The sequence below is a fragment of the Pezoporus wallicus genome, unplaced genomic scaffold (assembly GCF_028554395.1).
Source record: "Pezoporus wallicus isolate ANWC-B61680 ecotype Strahan unplaced genomic scaffold, APGP_CSIRO_Pwel_v1 contig_7505, whole genome shotgun sequence".
Taxonomy (NCBI): Eukaryota; Metazoa; Chordata; class Aves; order Psittaciformes; family Psittacidae; genus Pezoporus; species Pezoporus wallicus.
In genome coordinates this window covers 1,821,343-1,832,137 of record NW_026638908.1, presented here as the reverse complement: position 1 = coordinate 1,832,137, position 10,795 = coordinate 1,821,343, and the positions used below count along the sequence as shown (strand labels likewise).

Below are 10,795 nucleotides of genomic sequence, written 5' to 3'. Positions count from 1 at the left end.
GGTGGTTAACTGCTTTATAGTCCCTATGTGACATCTGCACAGCATTTATGGGCTCAGAGCTGTACCTACAGGTGTGGAGAACTTAACAGATCACCAAAACATTTTACTTTACCCTTAATTCTCTACTGACTGCTACCCCTAATTCTCTACTGAGTGCTTCCTGGGTTCATAATATCTTCAATCAGATAAGAAAGGGGAGAGGGAAGGAGAAAGAAAGAATGAAGCCAAATAAGCCAATTTCTATTAAGATTTAAGAATGAAGCCTGACAGGCCAATGGTGCTACAAACCCCTGCACACAGGACAGTTGAGGGATGGGGTGCTGACCCCTTGGCTGGAACGGTGCACATTAGTATAATTATACCCTGACTTTATCCCAGAACCTAGCAAGGGTTGCTGCGTTGTCTTTTTGAGATTGTAGTCACAAAATTAAGTCAGCTGTGGGCAATATATTCAGCTCGCTTTCATACACACACTGCAAGCCTTGTTACAAGGGCCACACAAAGCATCTCTTGAAAAAGGAATACAAGATGCTCTTTGTAAATAAAAGTTCATAAGTCTGAGGAATGAAGTCATTTTCCAAAATCGCAGTGAACGATATTCTTTTTCACGAGCCGAAGAGAGGTTGAGAGGTGGGCTTGAGGGAAAGGATCTGAATGAAGCATGTTAGAGAAACCACTTAAGCCCCATTAGCCCATGGCACAGTCAGGCTGTCTCCCTCCTCTTCCTCCTCCTCCTTCTCTTCCTCCTCCCACCCACAACTTCCCCACCCCCATGCCAAAAGAAAAGGTTGGTCTAGCATGGGCTTTTTTTTAATAAATCTGGCACCTTTCTGCCTTCCACTGAATAAACTGGAGATGTTAAAAAATAAACAGTCACGAGAGGCAATGCTTCATGTGGAGCAGTCGGATAGGGCTGAGGGGGAGGAGGGAGGAGGAAAGGGTGACTTCATTTTCTGAACGGCAAAGTTTGAGTGGGAGGGTCTCGACACGAAAGGTAAAAAAGGGAATGATGTGAACATGTGAAGGAAGCCAGAGCACTGAGCAGAGCGTCAGTCTGTATCCTGACAGAGCGAGATAAGGTGGCTGGGGAGCCAGTGGTGCTTTCCTGGAATACAATCTCTGTTTGACACTCTGCTTAAGCACTGCCCATCTGTATGTTATTGTGCTGGAGCCTCTGGGGAAAAAGAGGAGCCACAGGCACAGAGAGTGAACGAGAGAGGCAGCAAAAGACCTTTTCTTCCCTTCTTTTTTTTTTCTTTAACTTTTTTTTCTCCCCCCCCCCTTTAAATCAGGATCTGATTAAACTGCCTTGAAGTGCCACATCTGGAAACTGAATGCTGAAAGAAAGTTAAAATAACTGAGGCACCACTAAGCCAAGGGGGGCTGATTGCAGAAGAGGGTAAACAATTACTGAGACGCTAGAAGACCACTGCTGGATGTAAGCGGAGGAAATGGCTTTGATCTCCGCCTGGCCCTTCGTTTCTCCTATATTATTCTTTTTGAGATGCTTCTCCTCCAGCACAGCCTCAAGTGAGGGAGGCGTTTTTCAGTTTGACATTGAAGGTAGCTCAGCGGTCAGCACGCAAGAAGCCACTGTTATCAGAGGGCAGCAGCAAGCAGTAGCTACTGGAAGTTGGGTGCCTTTTGCTGAGGTACAGTAACTCCCTTCTCTCTCTAGTGTCTGCACTTTTCTGCTTTCATCTGTCTGTGCTGAAGCTCCCATCTGGTTAACGTTAGCTTAATCATTTGATCCTTAAAGGGATACCAGAGGATTTTTTGTGGGGGGTCTGAGATGCTGCATTTTGGGGCCGGTGAGATACAGTTTAGACTTCAAAATGTACACATGCCCTGCCTGCTGTGATTAGACAGCTGCTGTACTTTGCAGTGAGGCTGGCTAAGTGAGTCTCTGACTTTCCTGCCAACATAACTACACAGGCCTGACCAAACAGAGTTATTTTACAAGGGTTAATTGTCACAACACTTTTCTGCTTGCCTTGTTGTAGTTCCTGCAACTGTAATGCACTTAATCTTCCAGAAAAAAAATCTGTATTGTGAAAGTTTGTGCTTTTACATCTGAATGTCATCCACCCCCAAAATCTGAAGTTCTTTTTCGCTGTAAAAGCAGGGATAATAAATCAAATGTGTGTAAGAAACAGTCTGCAGAGAAAACACCTGCAGAGATTTTAAGACTTCCAAAAAGTATGAGGTTGGGATAAGTGACAAACGAAATCAGAGAGATCTGAGATGCAGTCTGACAGTGGAAAATTTTCCTGTAACCTCTGTGTTTTGGGATTGGTTGATATTCCTCATTCTAGCAAGGCTGTATGGGGAATAGACTGCTCAAAATTACATCTTGAGAAAACGATAAATTATTCCAGCATACACTGGGAATGGGGGACAGTAAAGTCCCATGCGTGGGAGATGCAAAGTACGAGGCAAATTGAGTTACATAAGGTCATGGGAAGGGAAAGCGTAGTTCTTCTAGCATAACATCCCCAAATGAGGTGAGATTAGCGTAGCCATGTCACTGTGACAGCTTTAAGATTGCAATCTCTGATATCACACGGCAAATTCTCCCCTTACACTCCAGTCGCCAGAACTAACAGCCATGGAGATAAGTGCACAAAACCTTCAGACAGCCGGGGCTACTGCGGGGCTGGGCAGAGCCCATCTCCCTGCTGCAGCAGATCCAAACAGGTGGGCAGCCTCGGGAAACGCCTGCCCACTCTGACAGGGACCTTGTGGGAAACATGACCTGTGTGAGAAAACTGGAGGCTAAATCCTGCTTTTCTCAGCACAGGGGCTCCCGGGAACCATCCCAGACTTGGACAAGCTCCATGACAGGGGATGCACAGCTCCGCTCTGCCGGCCTGGGATCAGCCCCAAGAAGCTGCATTGCCACCTGTTGCTTACAACAGGGAAAGTCCCTCAATGAAATGCCTGATTAAAGAGCTGGATGGGTTTTGTAGCTGCTTTTCACAGGATAATGGGCATAAGTGATTATCAGCCTTTCTCAATATGAATGGGTACTATGGTGTTCCCAAAGATAACAGTTCACATTGCTTCACTTTGATATATTTGACTTCACCTTGGGAAAGTGCTATGAGATATCCTGGACCCTGCAGAGGAATGACATGTTAGTCTAATTCACCCCATTTCAATCCTCCCTGAAGTTTCATTTGTGCAGTCCAATCCATTCGACTAACTGGTGTCTGCTCTGTCAGTTTGCTTCAGCCACTGCAATGGCAGCATTTAGACCCTGGATCCCATGTTACGAATGAACGATGCTGCCTGCTATTGCCACGCTGTGGCCTTTGGCTGCAGGATATTATGGTTTCATGAGGAAGGGGACAGGATTTCATGCCCCTTTGCTAGCTGTAGATTCACCTTACTATTGCATCTCAGGGTTATCTCCATGGCAGTTTCCAAGGAGTCCCAGTAGGATGCTCTTTTGGGACAGGGCAGATTTCTCACAACAGTGAGAACCTGCTTAGCCATTGATCCAGATACATAGCTGGTAACATGTGCTGTGGAATCAGCTGTAAGCCCAGAGGCTGGCATAGGGGCCAGAGAGTGATGGCCTGGTAGTCTCCCACCCAAGGAAGGAACATTTCCTTTGGTCCTCAGAGAGCTCCCACAGGCCACCTCCCCCTCCTCAGCCCCAGGAACAGGGTTTATACCAGCAGGTTTGAATTAGCTTCTTTCGAAGTCTGAGTTCTTAACCCACAGCTCGCAGCCAACCGCAGAGTAAACTCCCTTACACAGCGTGGTTTGAGTCAGCTCCTTCGCCTAAATATTGACTCAGGCCTACAACTCTCCCAAGCAGACAGAGGTTGTTAGTCACATTGAACAGTGCCAAATTCTACAAAGGGTCAGATTTGCAAGGCAGAGTTACAGAGCCAGGGATGGAGCTTCATTGTGGACTGTGGTACCAGTCAACCACAATGCAAAACACGCTACTGTAAAGCTGGAGCATAGATCAGGGCACTGAGAGACTGTGGTTCTTCAGGGTGCTGAACAGCATTTGCTCACACATGATTCTGCTCTACTCAACATCTTTGGAAATCTGTAAGGTCTAAGAGAGTGCTGGTGGGAGTTTCCAAGCTATAACTGGTGGGATGCTCTTAAATACTGGTAGCAGTTTGGTATTATGACCCTACAGAAGGAGATCCAATTAGTGTAAATACATTTTGCTTTCCTGTGTTGGGCAAACCTAAACTTAAAGAAACTGGGAGAAGTGGGTTAAAAATTCAGAGTTATTCTTAATGTGGAGCTTTCTGTGCCTTGGATTAGAATGAAAGCATCCTACCAGGAGAAAGAAGAAGACTAAATACATTTTCAATGCTATGCTAATATAGTGTACCCACTCACAAAGTGGGCTATGAGTTTGAGTTGGATTTCAGCCAACACCCAGTAGCTTGGTGCCCTAGTTATTAATTGATATGCAATCCAATACACCTAAATTAGGCATGTAAACTGTTCCTAAACTTTTCCAATAGGAATCAGGCATTATCTTCACATATAAATCCAAATTCCCCACACAGTGATGCAGGCACTAGGTTTTTAAAGCCTCTAATACCTAATGGTCTCCCCTGAAGGCCCTCAAAGGAACCTCTTCCTCTGTAAGAACTATGCTGTGTACTCACTTCAGGACAGCTTTATCAATTAGCTGGGACACAATATGTAGATGTTTAAATTAACTGGACTAGATTCCACCCAATGAAATGTCATGTTACCTGCATAATGAGTACTGGTAGTGACCAGCATCGTATGAGGTAGCTACCTCTCTGCCTCTGTTTCAAGAAGAATGCTTATAAATTTATGAAAATTATTCAGAAAAGTATCATGAAAAGGATTACAGTGTTAGGATTTGGAAGGTAGGTGAGAGACTCTACAATCCAATCTGCTTAGCTCAGAGGGAGGCTAAGAAAAAACTTTGAACTTATTGTGCAAGCACATACACAGACAAAAAGAAATAAATAGTCTCACTAGTCTAATAGATGAAGGTCTCACCGTATGAAGCAACTGGAAACTGAAGGTGACCCAGTTCAGACTACAAGTTAATTACAAATTTTAATTTCAAAGGTAATTAAGCACTGGAGACTATCCAGTTGTATTGGATTGTCTATCAAGGGGCAGATCAATATGAAAAGCACTTTCAAGTACCAAGGGGACATGGGGGAGATCTTACAGTGCTGAATCCTGATCTGTATGGGGAGACAGTGAGAAAAAGAGAGTGAGCACAAACCAATGGATCCAACTCATTAGTATAACCCAATTGTCTCTGGCAGCATCAAGTCAGAGACTGATTTTTCCAAATAAGGATAAAGTATCTTACATGGAAGATTCATCAAGGATGGAAGCAAAGGATTTAAAACTGACAGACAGTGATTAAATGAAAGCAAACAAGCAAGTGGCAAACATCAGAAACCTTTGGTTTGGGGCTCTATTCATTAGCTTGGACATAGCAGAAGGAAAGGCGGTGGTTTTGATGAAGCACAGAGTTAAAACTGAAAATCAGAAGTAACTTCTGAGAACAGTTATATCCCACTGCCAAATATATGCCTTTAAAATAAGAGGCAGGTCATACATTACCATTTCGGTCTGAAGCCTGCCACTGTCAACATTTGTGTTTATAAATTCCACTGGCATGATGGTTTTAACTATTTAGGTGCAGACTTTGTTCCCCAGAAGGAAGAAAGTTCCTTACAGAATCTAAGGTGAGCATAAACAATGGTACCAGACTTCAAATACTAAGGAGCATGGCAGATGATTCCCTGTAATTCATGTTATACATCACTTACTTTAATGTAAAATGAATTTAAGGTGACATCCAGAAAAAAAAAACATCTTTGATTCTGCTATCAATGATTAACTGGGGTCAAGAAAATAGCAAAGAAAGACCAGTACAGATGAGTGTAGGAAGGATTAGTGGAAGAAAGGGAAGACAGACATTCTGTGGAGGCACTTGTCAAGCAAGAAAAGATAATTTCAAATGTCCTCTATAGAAAGGAGAAATGAAGCAAATAGTAAGAAAGGAAGCAAACTAAAGCAGAAAGAAGAGAAAGGAGATGAAAAAATTAGACCAAGAATGAGATAATCAAGAGCCTTAAGAGTAAAGTAGTTGGGACAGAACAGGAAGCCTATTTGCAGAGTGAAGGAAGACATGGTATTGTTGGACAGATGGAAAACTGTTTGCAGCATAAGTGGTTTTGGTTCAGAGGAAAGGCAGAGAGGCAAAAGAAGTCCTTTAAAGGAAATAATTATCATAGTCAAGTCAAAATTAACCATTTACTATAAGAGAAAGTAAGAGGCAGAAGTTAGCTGCTGGAGGTTTTTTTGTTAAAATGACATGCTTGGCAATCATTTTTTCCCACCTGACTTCTACCAGAAGCTGCTGGACTAAGTGTTTAAAAGCAAGAAACTGTATTTGAGGTGCTTTCTTTCTGGTTCTCTAAAGGTATAAGCAATAATTAGCACAGGACCTGTGACAAACTCACCTCTCTAAAACAGATCACATTAGATGCATAAAAAGAGAGCAATCATAAGTCCCAGCCACCTGTTAACAAAGACTCAAACTACCACCAAATTGCCTTCACCCCTTTGCCCATAAAGGCTGTAACAGAAAGTCTTGCAGACTGTTTAGAGAAACCATAGTTTGATCCTTAATTGTAGCATTAATCTGTTTAAAACAAAGTAGCACTAAAAGGAAGCAGCAGAAGACCTAATCCTGTAGTGTGAGCCAAAAAGGGGCTTAGTTTAACAGAAACTTTTGTATTTTTTAAGCTAATGGGAACTGCATCTACCCTTCAAAAAAAACATGTCTTTAAATGAATTTGTTTCAGACTCTTGAGGTTATGTTAGGTTAACTCCCATAATGCTTAATTTGGATTTCTAGCTGCTGTTTTTTTTCTGGTACAACAAGGTTATGTTCTGAGAAACATCTATTAGTGGGGAGGAAGTTTTACTGCAGATGCTTGTGATTCCAGCTCAAGTTTCTCATCAAAGCTTTAATGAAAATCAGCTGCTTGGAGTAATGCCGCCAGACCCCAAACCTTTTAAATTGTAGGAAGCTGAAGCAATTGGAAGCACAGGACACAGCAGATGGATAGTGTGAAATGTTCTCCATTTCAGGAAGGTGCATAAAGCACTTGCAAGAACAATGCAACTTAAACTCCACTGCTGTGATTTCCCACAAAGTTTTGGGCAAGTACCAGCAAAGTGCCCTGAAGCTTATTCAGGGCTGTGAAAACCAATAAAAGGCATTTCATGACCACTCTTATTCATGACATGGGAAGCAAGACAGGAAAAGTCCAGTTTTTCCATGGGGCATGAGAAGCAATAAAAGAATTGGTTTCTAAAGAACTTGTCCTGATTGAAACTGATAACAATTAGAACTTCTAGTGTTCAAGAGCTATGTAAAATAGGTCTAGCTTCTGAGAAATAAATAACCAGCCACTGACAATTTACAATTTGCTTCTGGATGTATATTTCAGACACCAAAATATAGATACCCTTGGTTTCTATATTTTAATTAGTTTTCTTGAACATTTGGATCCAATCCCAGTTCATTTTCAGACACCACCATGAGCTGGGGATGTTTGGGTTATGCATCCTAATGCAAGATTCAACAGCTGCTGAATTGCTGTATAAAAAGCTGTTAGAATGCCAGAGGTTTTGAAATCTAATTCTTTGTCATAAATGGTCTCAAAGAGATATTCCCAACTATCAGTCAGGATACATACAGTGCGTATTTGGCAATGCAAACAGAGATTGACTAAAATGCAGCAAATATGATCTGGTTTTGTCATTCCTGTTTAAGTGTATTGTGCAATTCTTTAGAGAGTTTTTTTTCTTAAAATAAATATTTCAGAAATACTAGAACTACTTTTTTTTTTTCTTTTAAGACAAACCAGCAAGAAATGATGCTAAAACCCCAGCATTCAAGAGCCAAAGAATAACAGAGGGTTGTGAAAAGTATTTTAGAAATTACTATTCCAAGTTTACAAGTCTAAAGAACTAAAGATGTCATTTTTAACAGGAACTAAAATATTGTATTTTAAGTCATGACATGTGGAAGCCAGGGGTCATGGGAAGAACTGGCACACTCAGATGTTAATTTGAAACATAACTGAATAATTACTGGATAAAAAGACTCCACCTGCATGAACAACTTCCAATAAGACCTGTAAAAGCAGTCCCTTTAGCTGAAACTGTAAGGCTCTGAGTCTTTGTTTGACTCTGTCTTCCCAACAAAAATTAATAAAAATGAACTCGTTCAGGCTTTCACTGTTGGCATCAGGTGGAAAAAAAAAAAAGATACACTGAAAAAGCACCTAAACCAGATCGTTTCTGGGATGTGCGATACCCTCTCACCACTCTACAATGCATCCTGTTAGTGTTGCATGAATGGCCTCTGAGCAGCAAGAGATGAGCAGACTTTTCTGACAAGGCTAATGCAAGTTCAACTTGTCTTAGGGCTTCCCACTGTAGTTTTTCACCTCTGAGCCTGTATGTTAGCCCGTGGAAATCCACAGAGAGCCTGCCATTCATGACTCTCTTATGCTGTGCTCCACACTCCCGGCTCCAGGGACCCTTCCTCGAAAGCACTCTGTGGAAGCAAACATTTGCACAGAGAAAATCTGCACCAGTATCCAGAAAAAGAAAATAATAATAATAAAAAATAGCAAAGGAGCTGGCAGGGCAAAACACACACAGCCCTTCCTACCCAGGCTGTTTAAAATACTGCATGTCCCAGAAAAGCTAATACAGCCTGGCCCGTTGAGGGCTAGCAAGGTCTCAGAGCACCAGCACCTGGCAAAGATCCATTCAGGAGGGAGGTGAGCAGGTGTTAAAGGTCTAGACACCGTGTAAGGTCAGAGGGAAATTGTGTGCCCTGCTCAGCTTTTTGCAGATTCGTGGTTTTCTGTGGCTCCCTACTTCCTATCAATGTCAAGGATTGTCTGCAGAGGCTCAACAGAACTTCTAAGTCACCAGCTAATTATTTTCAAGTCAACTGGAAACATGGCTTTGATTGATGGATTTTTATGAGGGATAGGGAAATAAACTATTGGTTTTTTCTCTTGATGTATCTACTCTTCCCCCTCTTTGAGCCAAAAAGTAACTAATTTCTTCATTATCAGACTATGCCTATGATGAAACAAGCCAGGAGCCAAGAGGCAGTGGGAAATCGGGGCAGGTTATCCCTCCTCCCAAGCCCTGGCTTTTCCTCTCCCCTTTCAGAGCCTCTGCCCACCTCCATTCTGGATGTAAGGCATGTAGTGCAAAGTTAACCATGTCGAGCTGCCTCACTTCCTTCCCACACATCTGTAAAGCCCTGTGATCATCAAGGCGGAAGCCCTGTTTCTGAGAACCACCCAGAAACACAGCACTTTCTCATCAGCCATCCCCAGCAGCTGTCTGTTTTGTCCACTTAGGCAGATCTTGGGAGGGAGAGATGGATGAAACTGTTTCTCTTGATCTTTCAAGACTTTCATATTGGCTGCTGTTTTCTGCTAACAAGCTTTTAAATTGATGCCACGGCTCCTAGTCAAGCAAATCACTGTGTGTCTACTGTGATTCCAACATTTCAAGTAGCTGCAATATCAAACCACTCTGTTTTGAAATCTGGGGTAGGAGAAATTGCTGCAAAAGGGAAATCAAAGGAATCTCCAGATCTACCCTCTCGGTTTTAACAGTGTCCCATGAGCACAGCCATACCTGCTTTAAACACTGCTTTCCTCTTTTACCCCTTGCCAGATTTTGTCTCTATCTGAAAATCTCTCAGGTAATGCTGTAGTTTGTCAACTGATTATGTCTCACTTATCGCAGGGACTCAAGAGGAGAAAGTATGACTCAGAATGCACATTTCATGCGAGCGTTTTGGAGGGACTGGGTGGAGGTTGATTAATGAGGAAACAGTGCAGAACTATTTATCCCTTTTCCTGTAAATTGAGTAAACTTGGCACTTTGTTTGAAAGAGGATGATCAAACAGCTACCTTTACAACTGTAGATTTTCTATTTTCAACAGTGAGCATCTGTAAGAGCAAGTTTTTTATTTAGTGGCTGTAGTAACAAGTACATTAGAGAAAAGGCCGGTATTAATCTCTAATCGTTAGCCAGCTTGTAGACAGCTAAAATGTTTTAGCCCTCCCCCTTTTTGGAGAAGAATGCCTTTTAAGCAGAGGCTTTGTCTTTCCCACTGTATATGGAAAAAATGACTCTTCACTTCCATGGAGAATGCCTAGCTGAGAAAGTTTATATTGGATCCAACCCCATCTCTGCTGCTGAATGGCATTTTGTTTTCCTCTTGGACTGGGGAAGGGGTAACAGCCTGAAAATATTTTCAACACAGGAATTCTTAGAAAAATTAAATACAATTAGTCAACCTAATAGACAATGCTATTGCTCTGCATAAAGCTATCTGGCTTTCAGCTGTTGCGTGTTTTTGTGGGAGTCGCCATCAGTCTGTCACTACTACAGTGGAGACATACACAAGCCCACTCAAGGAGCAAAAATATAGAGTGAGAGTGAGCTGGGGAGGGGTTGCCTTGTCATTCTTCCCTGTTCCCAGGCTCTGCTTTGCTTATTGGTTTGGGATTACCCATGTGCAATTAGCTACATTCACTCTCTCTCCAACTGCTAACTCTACTATGCTACAGGGAGAAATGTGGGAGGTGGCTTTTGCTCTATATCTTCCCCATCAGCAGGATTTTACCTAGAATTACAGTAACTAGCTTCTGTCTCACTAGGTTTAGTTTCAGCCACATCTGAGTTCTTGGTCTAAAACTTTGG

The 10,795-nt window shown here is 42.3% G+C and overlaps 1 protein-coding gene across 1 annotated transcript in view; it reads left to right on the top strand.

The window, feature by feature from the left end:
• The first annotated feature begins 1,274 nt into the window (after positions 1-1,274).
• Positions 1,275-10,795, top strand: part of LAMA4 (laminin subunit alpha 4) — a 102,559-nt gene continuing 93,038 nt past the window's right edge. Inside the window, exon 1 of the mRNA XM_057413197.1 lies at positions 1,275-1,652. Within this exon, the coding sequence (XP_057269180.1) occupies positions 1,452-1,652 (201 nt within the window). The 5' untranslated portion in view covers positions 1,275-1,451. The remainder of the gene's footprint in view (positions 1,653-10,795) is intronic.